The sequence below is a fragment of the Salvia miltiorrhiza genome, chromosome 2 (genome assembly GCF_028751815.1).
Source record: "Salvia miltiorrhiza cultivar Shanhuang (shh) chromosome 2, IMPLAD_Smil_shh, whole genome shotgun sequence".
In the NCBI taxonomy this organism is placed as follows: Eukaryota; Viridiplantae; Streptophyta; class Magnoliopsida; order Lamiales; family Lamiaceae; genus Salvia; species Salvia miltiorrhiza.
The window spans coordinates 30,244,744-30,268,669 of NC_080388.1; the positions used below are offsets into that span (position 1 = coordinate 30,244,744).

Consider the following 23,926-nt stretch of genomic DNA (forward strand, 5'->3'; position numbering starts at 1 on the left):
CTAATGATCGAATCATCGAATAGACAATTCAATTATTTCACTTTAATTGTCTTTTTCTAACCGAACAACATTACAAGCTAAGCCGCCCATGTTTAATTGGGTGTTTTTGAAGATTGAAAAGTAATTCAATTAATTAAATTCGTTACTTGTTGTTTAGTTTGGGTAATGAGTTAAATATTATCCTTATTTGAGGATAATCCAACCACCCAATTTGTTACCCCTCAAAATAGAGGGGAAACAAAAGAAAGAGAATTTTTTATTAGTGATTCATTTCCGTTGTTAAACCAAACACTCAATCATTTTATCTCTTTACTTGATTTCATTCCCTTTCCATTCCTTTACTTATACCAAACGAGCACAAAATATGTTATTTCAAAAATAAATAAATAAATAAAACTGAAAATAGAAATAACATAATAAAAGGTAGCGAAGAAGAAGAGCATTAGCCTCAGTGAGCGTTGATCATTGAGTAACGGAAAAAATCCGTTATCTATGAGCGTTTTTCTAGTAGTGACTGTTACATATTATAAGGGTGCATTCACTTTGATGAATGAGAAAATGAATGATACAAAAATTTATGCCTTTAAATGCCTTTTTTTTTCCCCCACATTTTACACAAAAGAGAAATTCATCATTTTTTCTTTTTTATTTTCACTTCAAGAAGGAATAATATTATCCTACCAAAATGAAGGGATAATATTATCCCTTATGAAGAAAAAATTATTAACTTCTCTTTTGTGTTAAATGTGGAAAAAAAAAAAGGAAACATTTAAAGGCATAAATTTTTGTTATCTCTCATTTTCTCACCCATCAAAGTGAAAGCACCCTAAAGGTATTGAAAAATGTGTTAGTGTGTTAGTTTACCGGCAGATGATTAATATCCAAGAACTGAGATATTAAATTTGAATTTATCGTCATGTGATTTTTAAATTTCTTTATTCGTAATTTATTTGAATTTATCGTCGTGTGATCTTTAAATTTCTTTATTCGTAATTTATTCAAAAAGAAAAGTAATCAAAAATGAAATAATTAATGATGGATTCGCCGTTAATAATTAGCATCAATATTTTAATATAGTGTAATATAATATGCTTATTACTACATATTAGTTTAAATATTATTATATTATTCTATATATGTCAGCAATCATATGATTAAGAGCATCCGCAATGGGGTTCCTTGATAGCCTACTTGATAGCTTACTTGATAGTGGTTGTGTTATTGAGTAGGTAGTGCTGCAATATTGAGAATTAAAAAAAAAAAAATTATCGAGCATACTCGAGTAGCACTCACTTGCAACGCCTACTCGACCTACTCGAGTGCAATACTCGAGTTCGAGTAAGGCATCGAGTACCCCCGTTGCCAATGCTCTAAAGTCACGTAGATATATTAATTTTTTTTGGTGCTAAAATTATCAATTTCACACAGGTACAGGTTAGAGCTGTCAAACATTGCGGGCCGGGCCGGCCCGGCCCAACCCAGCGGGCCTAGGCAATTTTTTGGGCCGGGTCGGGCCGGCCCAAAATTTCAGCGGGCCTCAAACAATGAAGCCCAGCCCGGCCCTATACGGGCCGCCGGGCGGGCCGGGCCAAAACGGGCCAAAATTAATAAATTAATATATATATATATATATATATATATATAGTTCCAAAAATTAATAAATTAAATCAAATTTAAAGAAAAAAATTGAAGACAAATTCGATGAAATAAAAAGGGCCTTAAACAATCTACATCTAAATTACGTAATTGACTAAAATTAAATGTAAACAAATATGACTAAAACTTAATGTAAACAATATGAATACAAGTAAAAAACAAAAACTAATTGCAAAAACAACAAAAACTGAAATTTATTCACAAATGAATTAATACAGTAATCAAATCAATTGGAATCAAATAACAACCACAAAAAATAATTAAAAATAAATAAATCTTTCAAGTAAAAATAATTTAATATTGATTGTTGATTGGTAATTTAAATCTTAAGTTAGACTTTGACTCGTCATTGTCGTCAATTGAAGAAATGGACTTAGATTGGGTTGGGTCCATTGGGATTTGGGAGGAGATATAAATTTTTGAAATTTTCACATAATATACTGACGGGCCGATTTGGGCCTGAAAGCCCGGCGGGCTTTTTGGCCCGCGGGCCGCGTGACCCGGCGGGCCGCATGGGCCGGGCCAGGGAGGCCCGGATTTTTTTGGGCCTTGAAAATCCTAGCCCAGCCCGGCCAAAACTACGGGCGGGCCTATCGGGCCGGGCCATTCTCGGCCCATTTTGACACCCCTAGTACAGGTAGACTGGATTTGTCTGGACTATCGAACTTTTAGCATATATACATTCAAAGATAATTCAGATACAAACATATTTATATAGGGTTTATTGACGCTAAAGTATTTTGGTTTTGTAGATAAATTTTGAAATATGTGAATAAATATATGAACTTAAATATTATTGTGATTTTTTATAATTTGAATTTCCGCTCAAATAAAATTAGACTTGGAATCCAGTAGCATATTAAAAAAAAATTATTTAAAAAAAACACCCAAAGGGTGAGGCGATTAGGCAGACCCTCAATCAGTAAATAACATCAACTAATATCTCATGCATGACGCTGCCCAAAAGTGACAACACTTATCAGAATCAAAATGAAAAAATATAAATCAAACTGACAAATGAAATACATGACCGTAGCCGACTACAATCAGAAGATAACTGAGACACTAACAAAATAGAAGCTAACCAAATCAAACTAACTATCATCATGAAATTTGAACCAAAAGTTAGAATAGCCAAGCTGGTCCATGCTAACTAGCGATAAAATATAACGAGGCGTAGAGAAACAATCGAAAGTAGTCAAAGCCGAAACTTGATGTCCTCTCCTCGCTATAAAATCAGCATGCCGATTCCATTCGCCCTGAATGTGAGTGAAACGATCAGTAACATATTTAATTTTGCATGATGTAACTTCAAGTGACACAACTCTAAATAAATTGGAATTTATTTTTAAAATGCATAAAAGATTGAAATTTAAAATCCACCTCATTTTCCCTTATGAAAATGCATAAAAAAATTGGTTTTTTGTTTTTACAAATCCACCTCGTTTCTATCTCTCTTCTCCTTCTCTTTCTTTTTGGAAGTACTCTCATTTTCGGTTCTCCTCAGATTGATTAAACTAACAACTTTAATTTCTACAAATATAATAATTGTGTGCTTCTTGTTGCAAAATAATAAGATGAGAGAATTTGATTTTTTACGGAACGTTTGATTTAGTACGTGGATGAAATAAATAAGATTAATAGAATTGAAGAGTAATTAAATAATCTACTTAATTTTAGGTGATTAATATAATCACTCAATTGCATGATTAAAGTGCATGTTTAGTTATTTATCAATCATGTAAATAAAAATTTGATTAAATTGAATTATTTTATCAATGATACCTTATCACGCAAACCAACGCCTCCTTAATATTATGGTGATGATTGTTCTAGTTGAAAATTTGTGTAAATTATTCTCACCAACGCTGATGAGGAGATCAACCTCAAGAACTCGTTGATGCTGCAACTAGAGGCCCGTCAGCGACAATAAGCGCAAGTGGAGCCCCCGAAAAGGATTCCACTTACCGGATCCAACCCAAGAAAAATTGGTCCGATTAAGGACTTGTGCTGCGCTAAGTGAAGTTGAGCTAAAGTCAACATTTTACGTCGCCGACTTCGGTGATCTGTTACGAGGAGTTCACTTCTTTAGACGACCTCGGTGTTGTAATCAAGATGTGGGGAGAGGAGGGGATGAAAAAGGGATTGAATTGGAATTAACAATTAAATATATATAACAAACAAAATAATGTAATTTTAATTGAAATTGTGCCACCTCAAAGTTATGCCAGATTTAATTTGAGCGAAATTATAAATTGTGGATAAATAATAACAACATTAAAACCTCGTATAATTTTATATTACTAAAGTTGCAAATAAAACTTTAATCAAAGCAAAAGAAGAAAAAAAAAGATAAATTAAAAGGGTTAAAGTTAACCTTAGAGTTAAGAAAGGACCTTCTCTTTAGGGGTTTAATTGATTAAAAAGAAGTTTAAGTGCAGATCTGATTTGGTGTAAATAGACCAGGCACCTGAATCTGCCTTTTTCTCGTAATAAGCGATTTTTTGGCAGCGCAATGGCACTATCAAATCCGCATACACATATTTGTCTCACAAAAAAAAAAAAAAAAAAACATTTGCATATACATATATTGATAAAAAAATTCTACATACTTTTATTTGTAATAGAGTAATTTGTAATTTAATACTCGATGTTTGAGATTATGCAATTTAGCCGTAATTTTTTAAACTTGCCAATAAGAAACCCACCTTAATATTCTTACCATTTTTGTCACCTTAATATTCTTTATAGTTTAGATTTATATACGATATCAAAGTTGAGATTTAAACCTTTATTTAAGGCTGAAATTCAAAATTGACATAAAGTATTTTGTTTGAAATGTCCTACTTCACCCGTCTCACAAAAATATGAACAATTGTAAATGACACGAATTTTAAGAAATATTGTATTAGATAAAAGTATATTATGAGTGAAAAATGGATCCCATTTTATGAAAAGTTGAGATGAAAAGTTAAAAAATTATGATGGGGTAGTGTACCAAAATAAAAATGTTCATATTTTTGTGAGAAGATCAAAAAGTAACAAAATATTTATATTTTGTGAGACAGAAAGAGTATTATATTATCGATTTTATTTATTGGAGGTCCAATAGTTAAGTAATTGAGTCGCGAGGGGCATGTCAGAGCTATGGCTCTGCTTTCGAACTAATTATAATTTCGATTGTTTGATAATGAAATTGACAACACAAAATAACATTATAAAGCCTTCCATCATCTTTAATTTTGACAAAATCTTTACTTCACTCTCGAGCAAAAGATTAGGTATGTCTAAATTACAAAAAGAATATAAAAATTACTCCCTTTATTCATGAAAATTATGTCACTTTTGTCTTATTTGGCGTTCATTAAGGATAGTGTGTTTACTTTTTATCCCACTAAATAAAATGATTGTTTGGTTTGAATGAGTAATATATTATCCATTCGTCATAAGGTGATATAAAATTATATCATCCTCCCTTAAGTATAAAATTATCAATTTCCCAAAGGAAAAAATGTTGTTAAAAAATTTATACCATCTGCTCAAATTTTTTATCACGTCAAAGCAAACGAGGTATAAGGTTGCAAATGAAGCTTTCCCTTCTTTATACCTCAAGCAAACACACTATAAAAGTATGGACGATGAAGTGCAGTCTATTGGTATGACACTTCTCCTTTGACTAATAGGTCGGGGATTCGAGTCACCTAGAGGGTTAGAGTGTGAGTGTGTTTTTCCTTTTTTTGGGTAATAATAATTTAAAAAAACACCATAAAAGTATAACATTTTCCTTTTCAGGATATGACCTTATACTATATCTTTATAATTCCATTTTACATGCATCACTTAGAGCATCTGAAGCGCAGTCTCTAGCGCAGGGCTCGATCCCTGCCGCTAGAGCTTGCCTGCCGCCCCCGCCCTCCTCTCCTTGACTTGACTTGATGCTGACCATTAAACTAGAGCTGAGCACGATGGTGTTAATATGGGGCGCGTGTTTACACGCATCCATATTTAGTAAACAAAATCGTGTAAAATTGTGTAGAAATTCGAAATTTATTATTATTATTATTATTATTATTATTATGATTATTATTATTATTATTATCATCATCATCATCATCATCATCATCATCAAACAAACGGTTATTTCACATTTTTTTTTCATTCCTACCTATATTAAATACACCTATTCATACTCTATTTCCTATGTCAAACACTTATTTCTTCTCCAATTGTAACTTATTTGAATTCAAGTAATTTGGTTGTAATTATTGTATTTGATTTTAATTAATGTAATGTAATAATTTTAATTTTAATGAAAATGTTGGATTTGCAAATTGAATAGTTAAAATAGAATAAAGTGAATGAGAACATTAAAGTTATTTCTTGAACCATATTACAATATTTAATTAATTTCTCTCTCTTCCACATCATCAATATTCATCTCAACCCAACCACTCTACTTTTATTGGTTTATCAATGACCACCCAACCATCCAACCATATAATTATTTTGTTATTATTTTTAATCGTAATAATTTTAGTAATATTAAATATAAATTAAAATATTACAATTAAAAAAAAATGAAAAAAAAATACTATTAATAAAAATTTAAAATACGACAAACTAAAAATAGAAATTACAATAACCCAAACTCGAAATAGAAAAAATAATAATACATACTAGCATTTAATTATCATTGCCAAACTTTTGCCATATGTGCTCGATCAAGTCATGTAATAGAGAGTTGTGAGCTTCTCTATTGCGAAGTTGGGATCTAGTTGTCATATAGCTCGCTAGGCTTGCAATCCTATTTGTAGAATATACGAAATCATTAGTTTCCTCTCCATCTTCACTTGGACGAGTATTCTGTCTTAGTTGATCTTCGATGAGTTCTGTAGGATCGTGATAGTTAAGGTAAGTGCTTCTTTCATCTTCCACTATCATATTATGCATGATGATGCAAGTAATCATTATTTTTCCCATAATATTACGACCCCAAATAAAACATGGCCGCTTGATAAAAGCAAAACGCGCTTGTAAAACTCCAAAATGCTCGTTCAACATCTTTTCGGGCAGCCTCTTGATGTTGGGCAAACAACTGGTGCTTTCGAAGTTGTGGAGCAGGAATAGATTTGGTAAATGCCGCCCATTGAGGATATATACCATCAGTGAGATAATATCCTATATTTCTTTCGCGGCCATTGACTCAACTAGAAACACCTCTAAGTTGACTTGCAATAGAACAAGGACATCCTAGCGATGGTAAGTTGACCCAATGTCATCTCTCAAGGAAAGTCTTTAAGGGCTTTTAGTAATATCGTAAGAAAAAACAATAAAAGAAAGCAGTAAAGGTTTTGATTTAAAAACGTAACTTAAACTTAAACGTAAATTAAACTTAAACTTAACCTAGGCAATAATTTAAACAACTCGAATTAAACCTAACTTAAGGAATTAAATACTTGTAAATTTAAAGACTTCTAATCTAGGCGTGAAACTAAAGTGCATAATTTAAATTGCATAATTGAAAAGAAAGCATAAACATAAACGAAAAGCATAAACATGATTAAACAAAAATAAATTGAATTGAATTACGAAATACCGTAAACGTCTTGAACGTGCAATTGTGTCACTCAATCACAATCCAAGAAACTAAACTAAAAACTGAATTGAAATCTAACTTAAAGCAATAAAAACTCGAAACTATGAAAAAACTATGAAAGCAAGTAAATTCCTAAGCTTCGGATGCCAACAAATCGCAAGGTGGCGTCTAAAACTAGGGCAAAAGATTGATTGGATTGGATTTACAATGAAAAGTATGGCCCTATTTATAGACTTCAATTCCCTATGGATCACCATGGAAGTTGCCATGCAAAGTAGAATTCTAAAGGCAATAGAATCGTCTAAAATAAGGCAACTTCCAGCTGCAATGCGCGCTCTGGGAACACTCCTACTCCGGCCGAATTCGGGGCTCTCGCCAGCGAAATGGCTTCCGCTCTGGCATTCGCCAGAGGAATGGGTCTCCAGCGGAATCGCTTCCGCTCTGGCATTTGCCAGCGGAAAGATGATTTCTCTGACTTCGCCAGCGGAATCGTCGCCAGCGGAATGATGATCTCTCTGGCATTCGCCAGAGGAACGGTGAATTCTTTGCTATCGCCAGAGGAACGGCGATTTCTCTGGCTTCTCTGACTTTTGATTCCTCTAACTAGCGACTTCTCTGGCGCGACTTCTTTGGCGCGACTTCTCTGGCACTTCTACTTCTCTGACTTAGCGATTTCGCTGCTCTGTCTGAGACGATTTCTCTGCTCTGGTCTGGTCTGGCGTAAAAACGCCATTTTTAGCCAAAAATCCCCAAAATTATACTCTTCCACCATTAAAACCTAAATCTCCTGAAAAGCATCAAATACACCATAAAACGCACCAATTTTCAGAAGATTTAACTTACAATGAGCACATTCAAACCCCTAAAATTAGAACAATTAAGCATAAATCAACCCCCCCACACTTATCCTTTTGCTTGTCCTCAAGCAAAATCCATATGAATCCTAGGAAGAGATTGATTTCAACAATGCTAATTTCCATCCAAACATTCTCAAAGTCAATTCAAAATTTTACAATCAATACACATCTCTCGATCATGCAAGTAACTCAAAGTTTAAGAAGCAACAAAAGAGTAATGTAAGCAATTCGATCAGACCCAATTCTCCGCTAGAAGTGAATTCCCTAATGTGATCGCCTTTATAATCAATATCACCATTTTTCACACTTTGTGTGCTTAATATTTTCGACAGTTGAGCCATAATTCGTGAAATAAAAACCATTTGGATATAATCCAAAGTCTTTTCACGTGGTTTCCCATGCTCATAGTTAGACTAGAGGAGCAGAGACTCAGAGCTATCACATTTTAGAACAGGCCAGATGTTTCAGAGCTGGCAATTTTGAAGTTGGCAATTCGTCCAACATTTTCACAGATAAGATACGATCGTAGGCAATCACAATGACAACACTCCTTCTAGCATCTACCGGACAAATCACGTTTTACTAACTTACAATCATGTTGCAACAAAACTCAAATTCTTTGCACAATCAAGAAACATATATCAAGAGTAAAACAAGAATAACCACCAAACGAACACAAACCCGAAACGCGCATCGAAAACCATCTACTCTTCCACAAATTCATACAAACTAGCAAGATTCGAGACCAAAAACTAAGCATAGAAAGACTAATCTCGCCCAATTGAAAATATAAGCGCAATAAAACACCCCCCCCCCCACACTTAAAGCATGCCATGTCCTCAGGGCACAAAAAGAAATAAGAAGAGTTAAGAAAACGTCCCTGATTATCGGCATTGAAAAACTGAAGCATCGTGCGAGGTGGTGAAGAGGGGAATTCGCTGACTGTGGCAGAGTGGAGAAGTGCAGCGCGGAGAAGTGCAGCGGTGGTGGCAGCAGCGCTGGTGGTAGTATGAGAATTTCAGCACTGAAAATAAGATATGCTCACCAAGCATCATAGTATCCGCAAAGCAACCGAAACTTAGGAAAAACACGAAACAAACAACTAAAGAAAAAGAAAAACAAAACAAGAAAAACATAAACAAACCAACGGTGGGTTGCCTCCCACCAAGCGCTAGTTTTAAAGTCGCCAGCCCGACTTAGCAAGTGTTATCCGAAATCAGACTCAAGCTTGAACCACTCCATTATTCGGACCATTTCATCTTCATCATCCACCACATCTACGGATCCAAAAGATAGAATTGATGGAATCATGCTTGTCCCTTTTAGACATGTGGAGTTCACCTCTTTTGCATCATAGATAAATCCCTGTGTAAAATTATTGGAAAAGAACTTGTCAGAGGCAATGATATAATAGAATTGAACAACCTTAGAAATAGAGGGTGTAGAGATTTTGTTTTGCTTGGCATCGCTTAGTGTCTTGGCAAAGGCTAATTCAGGCTCTTCCAACACTTCGGTGGAATCCTCCTCCAAATTTGCCACACATTCTAACTCTATCACATCCTCATCCAACAAATCGATTAGTTCATCGCCATCCGACAAAAACACAGGAACCTCCTCTTTCTCCATCTCTCCTTCTATCTGCTGCACTGCCTTATCTTCCTAGCAGGGGTTCGTCAGAGCCGGGTTCGGCAGCACTGGACTAGTCAGAGCTGGGCTCGGCAGCACTGGACTGGTCAGAGGTGGAATCTGCATAGCTGGATTTGGCATTGCTGAATTCTGCAGATCTGGATTGGGCAGCGTTGCACTTGGCAGGGCTGGGTTGGGCAGAAGTGGACCTTGCAGGGCTGGAGTGGGCAGCGCTGGTCTAGGCAGAGCTGGACCTTGCAGGGCTGGAGTCTGCAGTGCTGGATTTTCTCCCTTGCACTGGCGTACCATTTCTCTCAACCAACTAACAACTTGTAAGACGCGAGTCTCAAAGCATTTTACTGTTGCGTCCACAAACTCAACATCCTGTTGTGCCGATTGAATGACTGAGATGACCGCGTGTATGAAGGCTTGAATGGTACTCTCAGGATCAGGATCACGCAAATGTATTTGGGAGTTATGCCCAACCTTAACAAGTTTGGGCAATTTCGCCAACGTTCGTATGACTTCATGGTATTGGATCTGCGTAACTCCATACTTGGGAATTGCTTCCTCCACAAGGGTCATGTACTCACAAATATCATAATATTCTGCCATAGAATTCCTATCTTAAGCTCGAAGCATGATGGCATATGGCTGGCTCTTCTTCTTTCTTATCTCCGGGCTGCTCTGTATACACAGCACTCAACACACGGATTAAACGCACCGGAGGGAGACAGTAACCAAAAACAAGAAAAAGGAAAATAAAGCAGGTAAAAGCAGAAAGAAAAGTGACACAACTAAAACGCCTGAAACCTTCGCCGGCAACGGCGCCAAAATTTGACTCAACTAGAAACACCTCTAAGTTGACTTGCAATAGAACAAGGACATCCTAGCGATGGTAAGTTGACCCAATGTCATCTCTCAAGGAAAGTCTTTAAGGGCTTTTAGTAATATCGTAAGAAAAAGCAATAAAAGAAAGCAGTAAAGGTTTTGATTTAAAAACGTAACTTAAACTTAAACGTAAATTAAACTTAAACTTAACCTAGGCAATAATTTAAACAACTCGAATTAAACCTAACTTAAGGAATTAAATACTTGTAAATTTAAAGACTTCTAATCTAGGCGTGAAACTAAAGTGCATAATTTAAATTGCATAATTGAAAAGAAAGCATAAACATAAACGAAAAGCATAAACATGATTAAACAAAAATAAATTGAATTGAATTACGAAATACCGTAAACGTCTTGAACGTGCAATTGTGTCACTCAATCACAATCCAAGAAACTAAACTAAAAACTGAATTGAAATCTAACTTAAAGCAATAAAAACTCGAAACTATGAAAAAACTATGAAAGCAGGTAAATTCCTAAGCTTCGGATGCCAACAAATCGCAAGGTGGCGTCTAAAACTAGGGCAAAAGATTGATTGGATTGGATTTACAATGAAAAGTATGGCCCTATTTATAGACTTCAATTCCCTATGGATCACCATGGAAGTTGCCATGCAAAGTAGAATTCTAAAGGCAATAGAATCGTCTAAAATAAGGCAACTTCCAGCTGCAATGCGCGCTCTGGGAACACTCCTACTCCGGCCGAATTCGGGGCTCTCGCCAGCGAAATGGCTTCCGCTCTGGCATCCGCCAGAGGAATGGGTCTCCAGCGGAATCGCTTCCGCTCTGGCATTTGCCAGCGGAAAGATGATTTCTCTGACTTCGCCAGCGGAATGATGATCTCTCTGGCATTCGCCAGAGGAACGGTGAATTCTCTGCTATCGCCAGAGGAACGACGATTTCTCTGGCTTCTTTGACTTTTGATTCCTCTGACTAGCGACTTCTCTGGCGCGACTTCTCTGGCACTTCTACTTCTCTGACTTAGCGATTTCGCTGCTCTGTCTGAGACGATTTCTCTACTCTGGTCTGGTCTGGCGTAAAAACGCCATTTTTAGCCAAAAATCCCCAAAATTTTACTCTTCCACCATTAAAACCTAAATCTCCTGAAAAGCATCAAATACACCATAAAACACACCAATTTCCAGAAGATTTAACTTACAATGAGCACATTCAAACCCCTAAAATTAGAACAATTAAGCATAAATCAGCCATTAACGATATAATTGACCTTAGGTGCTCGACCTTCCAAGATATCATAAAAAATAAGCGATCGATCAAGTACATTGATATCATTTCTTGAACCTGGGGTTCCAAAAAATGCATGCCAGATCCATAGGTCTTGTGATGCAACTGCTTCCAGAATAATTGTTGGCGTACCGCTTCGTCCTGCATATTGCCATGCCCATGCAGTACGTAGGGCCATTTTTCCATTCCCAATGCATACAATCAATACTACCTATCATGCTTGGGAACCCTCGCCGTTCTCCGATATGAAGAAGAGCTGCCATATCTTCTTCAGTGGGCTTTCGGAGGTACTCAGCTCCGAAATTGGAAATGACACCTTCAACAAATTTGATAACTGATTTACGAATGACTTGGGCGTTCATTCGTAAGTATTCGTCATGCAAATCGGCTGAAGTGCCATATGCCAACACCCTTATGGATGCAGTACATTTTTGAATTGGAGACATACCAAGACAGCCAGCTGCATCAGGGTGTTGTTGAAAATATATATCGGTGGCGACGAGCTAGTTCATTATACGTTCGAACAAAGGCTTTCGCATGCGAAACCTTGTTCGAAAATATTTTGGGGGATAGATTGGATTTTCTGAAAAGTACTGCTCGACCACACCTTCATGACCTATCTCACGTCTTCTTTCAATATACCGCCTCCTTGCTCTGAAGGCATGATTGGTAGGTTGTACAGATAGACTTGCGGCATGGATGACCACATTCTCAATGATGCGATCAAGTTGGCGATTATGTTCGGCAACGCTTTATTCCCATGCTTCATCATCGCTAGAATTTGAAGCACCAATATTAGAACTGGAGGCCATTTTTTGAAGAGGAGTTTTTTCTATCTAGAGTATAGAAGAGATAATTGTTTTGAGATTTGAAAGAATACATGGATAAATATATAAGCAAGAGCATGATAAGTGTCACATGCTATCTTTTTGGAACTATCGTGACAATAATTCAGAAATCATATGGGTGGTGCCACCGAAAATTAATGCTTTTGAAACTATCGTGACAATAATTTAGAAATCACATGGGTGGTGCCACCGAAAGTTAATGCTTTTTGAACTATCATGACAAAAATTCAGAAATCACATGGGTGGTGACATCGAAAGTTAATGCTTTTGGAACTATCGTGACAAAAATTCAGAAATCACATGGGTGGTGCCACCGAAAGTAAAGGCTTTTGGAAATGTCATTGAAATTACACAAAATGAAATTACATTGAAATTGCACAAACTGAAATTACATTGAAATTGCACAAACTGAAATTACAGAAAATGAAATTACACTGAAATTACATAAATCAACCATACAACAATAATTTAAATAACACAATAATTAAAAACAAGCATCATAAGTTCGATTACATTCCATAAAGTTCTGCCATTAGCCGACGTTTGAGAGTTTCCTCTTCTGGAGATAACTGGGGTTTTTTTCATCAACGTATTCAACGTAGATGTTTTTATTTCTTTTTCACGTGTGATCCTCATTTCACGTAGTTCAGCATTGAAAGCATCTGAAACTATCGAAGATTGTGATTTTGTTTGTTTTTCTTTTCTTTTTGCCTTACCTTTAGCTTTATCCCTACCAATAGGACGCTGAAATTTCGAAGCATCACTACCTGGAGTTTCTGGAGTGGAGTCGGTTGGAGGATTCACATCTTCATCTGTCCTTGATTTTTTTAAGCTGCTGCGACTTTCGTCAACACTGTCTTCGTCGTCTGGGTGAGAACGTCGTACGTAACCAGTACTTTCCAATTTCAGTTCCCAGTTCGGACAGTTGCTCATAACTTTTTCAAACACCTCATGAGTAAACTTAGTTTTACCATAAATTGTTTGAGCTGCTTTCTCGATATCCTCTTTAGACTGACCACTCGTTCGTCGCTCATATGCTTTTTTGTATGCAGCAACCCACAAAGTTACATTTTTGTTGAGGCGTTTGAAACGTTGCCTCAACGATTCCAAGGTCCTTGGACCTCTAATTTCTGGATTATCTGCTCGACTTTGCTCATACATACCTGCAACACTTTTCCAAAATGACTTACTATTTCGGTTTCTGCCAACAATTGGATTGTTACTGATAAAGCACCAAGCAGACATTAGTGATATATCTTCTATATCAGTCCAACTATGCGCATTGTTGGAAGGGTTTCCAGAAAAAATTTCAGAGGTTTGGTGATATTCAGAAATAGGAGAATCAGTTGGATTAATCGAGAATTCTGAATTCATAGCATAATCAAACTCTGAAAATTCATTGGAGCTTGGAATATCAGCAAGATTTGGATAATAGTCTTGGGAGGGGTTGAAATTTTGAGAGTTGAAGAAGGAATAGAGAAACAAATAATAGCAAGAGTGGTCTCTATTGAAATTGCCTCGATCCATTGAAAAATAGAGAAACAAATAATAGAAGTTATAAGTAAAAAGGATAAATGGGAGAATTTGAAGTTGTATTGAAATATAGCAAGAGTGGTCTCTATCTATAGAGAATGAAAAAAATATAAATTTTGGTATATTTTTTTTATTTTTTTAATATTTTATATAAAAGATATACTGTTTTTATTAATTATCCTAATAAAATCGGCTCAACAAATTAAATAATGACAAGTGTTACAATATCATTAGTTTATACTTGAGGAGAGAGAGAGACCAAACATGGTCTCTTTTTTGGCAAGGTCAACCATGGTCTCAACGGCATTATCACTTTTTTTTTTAATTTCGCTTTACTGATGTGACAGGGATCTGGTCTCCCATTTTATAACCGATAATGGTGGTCTTAGAGCCTTTGGGATGGAGCAATGGCAAGGCCCCTTTGAGAGCTCTAAGGGGTGGTCCGCACTCAAGAGCCTCCACTCCACAACAAGGAGCTCTAAAAAGAGGCTTTAATTATTTCATTTCTGTTTCATTCCAATTTACTTTTTCAATTTTATAATCTAATATTTTATTAAAATTTCAACATTATATTAATTAAATTAAATTGTATAATTAAAATGAAATTAGAAAAATTTAATTATGGCTCGATCGGACCAAATTGAGCCCAAATATGTTCGATTAAATCTGAGTTGAGGTGATTGTGAATTTGGCTATCGTGAAGGGAGAATTTCCAACCCAAATATTGTCAAAATTTTGACAAAGCTCCGGTGCGAGGACATGAAGAGTGTGCATTTTTTTTGCGACGTCCACAAGAATGTGCATTTATCATTTTTGGACACTACCTCATCGCTAACTCTTTATTTCTCCATTTTTAATATACTCATCTAACATTTTATTAAACATGTACATGCCATCAAAAGTGATGCACACTCTTGTGGATCGGATGAAGTATATTTTTAATGTCGGGTCGGGTTAGGTCAGATCGGGGCGAGTAGAACCTATCAGATCCATGCACACGGTCTGTCATTAAAATTTGTGTATAAAAAATTGGATATTAGATCAATAATATAAGATCGTATTTAGTTTCAAAAGAAATACTATAAGATCATATTCAAATAAAGCGACGAAATATGTTTGTTTTTTTATTGTTTTAGAAATGAGAAGCCTACCCAAGTCAGCTACCCAAGTGAAGCTAAAGGGATTTTCATTTTAATATACACTCATAACGATGCAATCTGGGCGCCACGGCCACCTCCATTATTAAAAAAATACATTCTCATTATTAAATATTTTTGGGGAGAAAAGATTGGCAAAAATTAGAGCTGGTGATTAGTGAAGGCCGATTATTATTTGTATTACACTAATTATGGTCCATCAATTACGCGGTCCCATACACTCCCGACATTGCATATTGCATGAATATCCCGAGAGACACACATTGATCAACTGGATTCTATATGAGAGAGAGAGAGAGAGAGAGGAAGGAGCTCACTTCTTTCTTAATGGCCGAAAGCAACAATTGTTGAACCTTAAATAAACTTTTACAACTCCAGCGCCAGCCACCAGCCAGCCCACAACACTCACCTATCACCCTTGATTCACTCTGATTTAACTATTCCAACACCTTTTTCTGTCAGAAAATAAAAATTGTTTTCACAGAGGAAAAAGATAAATTGAAAAGAACTTCTTTCTTGTCTCATCTCCCCGGATCAATTTCTGCGGGAGAGCCCATTTCATCTTCAAAATCTCTTCTTGGTCACAAAAAAATAAAATCTTGTTTTGTTTCCCGTGTTGAAAAGGAGTGCTATCTCAGTCAAATGTTTATTTTCTATTTCCCAATTCACCGTCTTTCGCGGCAGAGATTAAAGAATTAGAGCAACAACCTTGCATTTTCTTGATTTCGACCCCTCTTTTATTCATGGAATCTAGACCCAAACCAATGGCTGCATTCACACTAGGCGTTTTTTCTGCAGTGTAGTGCGTGTTTGAACATAGTTCTGAGGCAAAGTTTTGATATTTTCTTTTTCTTTTTTCTGTGTTTTTGATAGAATATGTTTTATTGAGGTGTAATAGAGGGCTAAGTTTGGGGGGAGCTGTGGATTTAGAGGTTTCAGTTTACCGTAATGTCTGAATCCGAAGCCTCAGAAAACGAGAAGGATCTGAGGTCTTTGGCTCTGACTCCGACATGGTCTGTGGCTACTGTTTTGACCGTATTTGTTGCCGTTTCACTGCTCGTGGAGCGATCGATTCACCGCTTGGGAATTGTGAGTTGCATTCTCTTTAATGTTGAAGTTGTTACCTGTTTTTGTGTTCACAACAGCTATATATATGTGTGTTTCTTGTTTGGACGAATGCAGATACAAGCATTTCCCTTTTTGATTTTAGGATACTCGTTTCGATTTCAGTAATGGATGATTTGGATCATAATGCTGTTTGGCTTTGTTAATGGAAACAATGAAGTATATTTAATGTGTCTTGCATAGTCTATAAATTGTGGAGGGTGAAGTTGGTAGTGGAAATACTTACCTCTATGTTTTCTTGATTTGAGTAAGTCGTGATAACGATGGTGTTGCAAGGACTTATTCTTATGTATAACTTTTTACGAATGGTTTTGTTGTTATTACGATGTTCTTTGTGTGCACATGCTGGTTCTTGTTGGAGTACTGGTTATGCCTATTCAAAGCATAGAAAAACTAGGAATGTATGGCTCTCGATCTGTCAGCAATTGAATGTCGTATTCCCATGAGCTCATGCATTCTTATTATTTCAATTTCAGTGGTTAAAGAAAACTGATCGGAAACCTTTGCTTGCTGCTGTTGAGAAAATGAAGGAAGGTAAATACGATGTATCACGCAATCCTCTTTTGAAAGTCTTGTTATGTCGAATAAGAACCATTTTGTTTATGCAAAACTTGCCTTCGATTGCATCTGTATTGTTGCAACGTTGGTTTTTTGTCCACTCATTGCCTCACATGTCAATACTGCGCTTCTACAGAGTTGATGCTTCTTGGGTTCATATCCCTTCTCCTTACAGCAACTTCAAGCATTATATCGAACATTTGCATACCTTCGAAGTTCTATGACAGTGCATTTGCCCCATGCACTAGGAAAGACGTCGATGAGGAAACTGAAGATAATCATTTACAGGAGCGTGGACTTTTGACGGCCTTCTTTGATCATCGCGTACACAGGCGAGTGTTGATGGGTCTAAATCAGAATACTTGCTCAGAGGTAAGTTTTCGGAATAAAATCTTTAGTCAAAATATGCACTTATGTTTCTTTCCCATAGTTGTCATGTGGTTATTCTTGCCATCATCTCTATAAAAACTTACAAAGTTTATGACTTCTATACAGAATTATGAACCGTTTGTGTCATATGAAGGACTTGAGCAGCTCCATAGGTTCATTTTTGTTATGGCTATTACACATATATCTTACAGCTGCTTGACGATGTTGCTGGCAATTGTAAAGGTAGTACTTTGATGATTCAGTTTATTTACTACTGAAATACCAAGCATACTCTTTTCATATATGGTATTTCTATCAATGCTTTTCAAATTTATTGCAACCCTTATCTCTAGTTATGTGATTCTACTATTACTATGTAATCTTTTTTATAGATTTTTTTTTATGAATATCCATGAACTTATTTGCCTCTTTAAGAGTTCTAATCTTTGTTGCTCAACATTTCTGCTAGATTCACAGTTGGAGAGCATGGGAGGATGAGGCTCACTTGGACAGGCATAATTCATTGAGTGGTAAATACAAAATAATTTGTTTGTATCGGAGTTTGAACTTGTAATGTATTTACTGTAACATCCAAATTTCTCATTATGGATTCTTGAAATTATGCATCTTTTGAGTAACAGACGTGAATTTTAGAGGAACTCAACCCCTTGATGAAATGCCAATGAAGGCTATAGACTAAAATGCTACACTTATATGAGGAGAGAGTTCTACTAGTGAAGTCTTTCGCTTCATTCTGCTATCCTCTGCTTAAAATCTCAAGATTTGTCAGATTAACTTATAAATTCACCATTTTGATTGGGCGCACAGCTCAAGTAGGTGGCAAATAGTCTGTCGAATTTACAATCTCATATAAAAGCTTAAGCTTTTAGAGAGGAAAATCATTTAATGATACCTAATAACTTCAATAGGAATCTCCACTTTCCTTGGAATCTTTTAAATATTATGATAGGCAGTGAGATTTGAGCAGATTCCCTTTTTATGGCCCCGCTATTATACCATGTTAAATGGTTACCTAATCTAAGAGCTAGTGGAGAATAATTTAAAATTAAAAAAATAAAAACTATAAAGACTTTCCTTTCACAGAATGGTACCAAAAAACTATTACTTTAGTGAACTAATATGGAAAATTCAACAAGGACGCATACTTTGACTGTCACTGAGTCAGTATCTTTAATATTTCCTCGTGCATTTTCATCTGTGCAGAAAAAACCAGAGCAATGACAATGCAAAGACAATCAACTTTTGTGAGAGTCCATACATCAACTCCTATGCAGAGGAACAACTTTCTTGTTTGGGTGGTAGGTTCACTACAATCTTGCATGAAAAGTTCAATAAAATTGTTGTCCAACATAGATTATGATTATAGCATAATCTTGAATGATTTACTGACGATACCTATTTGCATATGTGAAATTTTCTTTATTTTCACTAGCTAACTTCTTATTGTCCATTCATTAACAAATATTTGCTCAAACTAGTTGATGTTTTAAGATAATTCTCTATGAAGGGCTAGACACAACTTTCATCTGATTAGATACTATTGATGTATATCCAGACGTGCTTCTTCCGCCAGTTTGGGCGTTCAGTTGTTCGTGCCGATTACCTCACCCTTCGACAAGGATTTATCACGGTATGTGAACATTCAACTTCATTTCATTATTCTCTAAAGTGGAAAAATAATGGAGTATGATTTATGTTCAAAGCATTATTCTCCACGAAAAACTTCCATCACTTCAAGATTTTTTCCAACTACGGCGACGAGTCTGGACAATTAATTGCAAAATAATGTTGAGTCTTTAGGCTGCGGACAATTCTGACCTAAGAGTTACTTGAATCCAATATACAACTAGGATGAATTATCTTGCGAACTTAGAATTTAGAAATGCCTATCTGTACGGATACTTTTGACATTCATGAAAGCGATTATTATACATGTAGTCATACTTGATCTTTATGCTTTCACTTTTATGTGACTTTTTCTTCAAAAAATGAAGTCTTATATAATTACTTGTCGACTTTCCATAGAAAATTGCACCTCACTAGATCAACAACCAACAAGTCATTTGATCGATATGGATGGATATTTAATCACTCTGTTTCCACGTACATGGATTTGCCTCATACGCCTTTGCTATGTTCTTTCTGTTGGTTTTGCATCAATTTAAGTTTTGATGTACTTGGACAAATTAAGCTTAGTGCTTACTTTTCTATTTCTTATTTATGGCAGAACCACAACCTCACATCAACATATGATTTCCACAGCTATATGATTCGTTCTATGGAAGAGGAATTTCAAAGGATAGTTGGTGTCAGGTAAGGAAAATTATCATTTCAAATGCTGACTATTCTCCTAGTATTGAATGGTTGACATTTTTAACAATGTTCATTAATCGAATATCGTGCTCATGCTTCTTAAGGAAGTTCTGTACTAGATTGGCAGAATTTCAAGCTCCTATCATTTTCACTGACAGCAAAGCCAAGATAATTAAAGTTGATGTTGATAAACTCTAAATGCTCTTAATGACTTATCATATGCCAATAAATGAAGGATTATAGTACATTGTAATGGTTATATTGCATTAATCACTTGCTATCTATTTGTGTAATCTACTCATGCTTCCGGTAAAAGTTGGCCTGAGCTGTGTACGAAGCTAATTAGTTCAAATCCGTTAAATATAATATTTTGTTACTCCATGGTCGTCGTGGAAGCTTTCTGACAGCCCCCTTCTTGTGGATTTTACAGCGCTCCACTCTGGGGATTCGTTGTAGCTTTTATGCTGTTCAATGTAAAAGGTTAGTTAGTTAAAAGCTTCTAGCAACTCTCTCTCTCTAGGAAATTATGAGATTGACCCCGGGTCATTTCTGGTGAAACTACATTATCACTAGAAAATGATTGTCGATCCAGTTAGTTTTTTCATTATAACTCATTTACGTGTGGAAGGATCACATGGAGGCTAGGGTGGGCTGAAGCCCACTCCCAAACTTTCAGTTTTTTTAAAAAAAGAAATCAATTTAATTATTATTTACACACACACACATATATATATATATATGTAATTAATTTGTTTAAATAGTTTCTATATTTAAATCAATTAATCAACTTAATTTAGTATCAATTAATAGATTTTTAATTTTAATTTTAATAATTTGTGTAGATAATTGCATGTTTCTTTATTTAAAGGTAATTAATTTAAATATAAAAATACCAAAATTCACTAATAGTTTGTGGACTTACGTCTCAAAAAATATGCTGTGAAATATTGATCTATAACTTTATAGTTAATTATAGAATTGGAAAAATACCAAAATTCACTAATAGTTTGTGGATTTACAACCAATTAACCTCTCAAAAAATATGTTGTGAAATACTGATATGTAATTAAAAGTTCCAAAAACTCTTTCTACACTAATAGAAATTTGAAAAAAAAAAATATCTAGGTATTTTGCTAAAAACTTTAAAGAGATAATAGTGTTCATTAGATAAAAAAGGTTTTGTCAAAATCTTGATCATTCATTTGATAAGGCTCCAACTATAAAATAATTTCATTTCATTTTAATGCTATTATGTTTGTTAGAGCTATTTTATACTCCCTCCGTCCGCCAAAAGTATTCCACAATTACTATATTTGGCGTCCGCAAAAAGTATTCCACTTTCCTTTTTAAGCCATGGTCCCACCATCCACCTTTATATTTTATCCTTACAAACACTCTTTATTTACAAAAAACCCACCCCAAATTCAATCTCAACCACACATCTCATAAAGTGGTGGGACCCTTTCTCCACTACATCAACATCATCACACATTTTATTAAACTCCGTGCCCGGCCAAAGTGGAATACTTTTGGCGGACGGAGGGAGTATAATATAAAAAACTTATAAAATTTTATTTTCTAAATATAATATTCTAAAAAATATAGATTATAATGGAATTTGGCTGGGATAGTCCCGAACCCTCATACAAGTTTAGCACCCCTAATGTAAATTTCTGGCTCCGCCACTGTGTCGAACATCTGTTTGCCATCATATCCCGGTCCACTTTGCTTTCAGTTACTCCTGCTACTGATTTAGCAGTAACGTTTTGTTATATGCCTTTCAATTGATTTCTTGTCCTCCTATTTATTCTTCGGCTGTTAACTTTTATTGCAGGATCCAATCTCTACTTCTGGATTGCACTTATTCCTGTCACTGTAAGTTACAAAGCTTAAACATATGATGCTTCTCATATTTGGAAACATGTAAACTTTGTGTCTTAGGGCTTAGGACTAGTTTAGTACTCAATAAGTTGCATACAGAAATGGTACAAATAGTAGGAGATTACTTCATTTAAATAACGGCATTGTGTTGAATTGCAGCTTGTTCTACTTGTTGGCACAAAGCTGCAACATATCATAGCAACCTTGGCATTAGAGAGTGCGGGAATTACTGGGAGTTTTAATGGACCTAAGTTTAGACCCCGAGATGAACTGTTTTGGTTCAAGAAGCCAGAACTGTTGCTGTCCCTGATTCATTTTATCCTGTTCCAGGTTTGCCACTTTTTTCACTACTGATTTGTGTGTATATGTGTGTGTCTGGGGCTATCGCGTGTTTCCTTTGAGTTTTCTAGTGGTTTATGTTATGGTCCCGTTACAAAATAAGTTCAACACTAACGATTTTTATCTATGTTAACATTGTGGCAGAATGCATTTGAGCTTGCTTCATTCTTCTGGTTCTGGGTACGTCCTCCTTTTTTGCTTTGGTTTATTTTCTTTATAGTCCATCTAAAAAATTGGATATAAGTTCTCAAATTTGGAATGTTCTGGAACTAATGTTTTCCAGAAAGATATGTCTAGCATCAGTATTCCGAATTTATCATGTATCAAACTATGGTTTTCCTACAAATGTCGATGGATAATTTGATGTCAAGGTTGTGATATGGTTGAAGTTTTTGTTAATTACAACATACAATGAGGAAGTTCTTATATTGCAGTGGCAGTTTGGCTACAATTCTTGCTTCATAAGGAACCACTTACTAGTCTACTTACGACTAATTGTTGGGTACGTCTAAGTAACTTCAATTTTCTCGTCCTAAGATGATCTGAAGTTTAAAAACTAAGGCTGCAGCTTTTGTCCTCCAGGTTTGCAGGGCAATTCTTGTGCAGCTACAGCACCCTTCCACTCTATGCATTAGTTACTCAGGTGATACGAATGGCTTAAATCCTCAATCGCCCGAATAATAATGTTTGGTTTGTTTCGTTGTTTAGATGGAAACGATCGCCCGAATCTGGGGTTGTCTATCTTATATAATAATGTTTGGTTTGTTTCGTTGTTTAGATGGGAACGAACTACAAGGCTGCCCTGATTCCACACAATATACGAGAGACGATCCATGGATGGGGAAAGGCAGCTCGGAGGAGGAGAAAACTGGGCATCTTCACAGACGATTCAACCATTCACACAGATACTAGCACAGTCATGTCAGTCGAGGAAGATGATCATCAGTTAATAGACAGTCCACGGTTCGGCTCTCAGTCAGCTGCAGAAATCGAGCTGCAACAAACCACGGTTGCCATCAGCGATCAATCCCCACCATCTGCTAACGAGACTTCAACTCGGGTTGGTACTCCTCTCCTTCGCTCCTCTGCTTCCGTTTCTGTTTCTTCCCCGGCTTCCTTCAGAATTCTGCAAGAAATGACACAGAGATCTTCCTCCATGCCGCGGTAGAGGAAGTCAGCAACGCAAACGAAAATTATAGTTAGTTTGTTGTTAATACTTCTACAGGCAGTAGTTGTAACATACTTTGGTAGATGAAAACAGATGTGAAGAAGAGAATGTTGTTGTATCACAAATCTTCAAATCTTATAGATTGAATGAGAATAGCTTAAATGTATGCAGTATGCCTTCTTTTTCTGTTTGCAAATTCTTAATGACAACATCTCTTTCAATTTTCTGCACCAAAAATCAATGTTTGCACAGAATCACAGTGTACACTATAGCTCTTGAAGTCTAATGATTTCAAACAATTTTTCAAATATAACTTATTTCTCAGCTGTTTCTTTGAGCTCAGATATGGCAGCAGTTGATTGTCTGATATTATTTGAAATTGAAAAAGAAGAAGACAAATAACAATATTATAACAGAATCATAAATATCTGCATTTAAATAGTAAAGTCAATCATCTATTTGAAACATTCAAAGGGAAGCTTGAGCAATATGCAGCACAACTTAATTCAAATACAATGAAATACTTCCTCCGTCCTGCGAAGCTTGTGCAATTTCTTTTCAGCATGAATTTTAAGGAGTTAGTATTTTGTGTGTTAAATGTTGTAGGGGAAAAAAAAGTGAACAAATGTAAAAAAAATTGTCATATAAAAAAAGTGCTCAAATTTCGAGGGACAGCCTGAAAAGTAATACTACCATTCAAGCTTTACGGGACGAAGAGAGTAATATAAAAATTATAAATATAAG

General features: G+C 35.6%; 2 protein-coding genes across 2 annotated transcripts; one reads left to right on the top strand and one right to left on the bottom strand.

Annotated features, from left to right (window-relative positions):
* Window positions 1-11,914: 11,914 nt before the first annotated feature.
* Window positions 11,915-14,245, bottom strand: LOC131008272 (uncharacterized). Its single transcript, XM_057935158.1, has 2 exons — window positions 13,435-14,245; window positions 11,915-12,258 (listed from the first exon to the last, which is right to left on the bottom strand). Exons 1-2 carry the CDS (start codon window positions 14,243-14,245, stop codon window positions 11,915-11,917), a joined length of 1,155 nt encoding a protein of 384 aa, XP_057791141.1.
* Window positions 14,246-15,627: 1,382 nt separating this feature from the next.
* LOC131013277 (MLO-like protein 11) lies at window positions 15,628-23,348 on the top strand. The gene is made up of 15 exons (XM_057941338.1): window positions 15,628-16,497; window positions 17,010-17,067; window positions 17,228-17,463; window positions 17,587-17,703; window positions 17,930-17,990; window positions 18,685-18,779; window positions 19,037-19,111; window positions 19,709-19,794; window positions 20,225-20,274; window positions 21,629-21,669; window positions 21,835-22,005; window positions 22,159-22,194; window positions 22,449-22,516; window positions 22,597-22,657; window positions 22,793-23,348. Exons 1-15 carry the CDS (start codon window positions 16,357-16,359, stop codon window positions 23,180-23,182), a joined length of 1,686 nt encoding a protein of 561 aa, XP_057797321.1. The 5' UTR covers window positions 15,628-16,356; the 3' UTR covers window positions 23,183-23,348.
* Window positions 23,349-23,926: the final 578 nt, after the last annotated feature.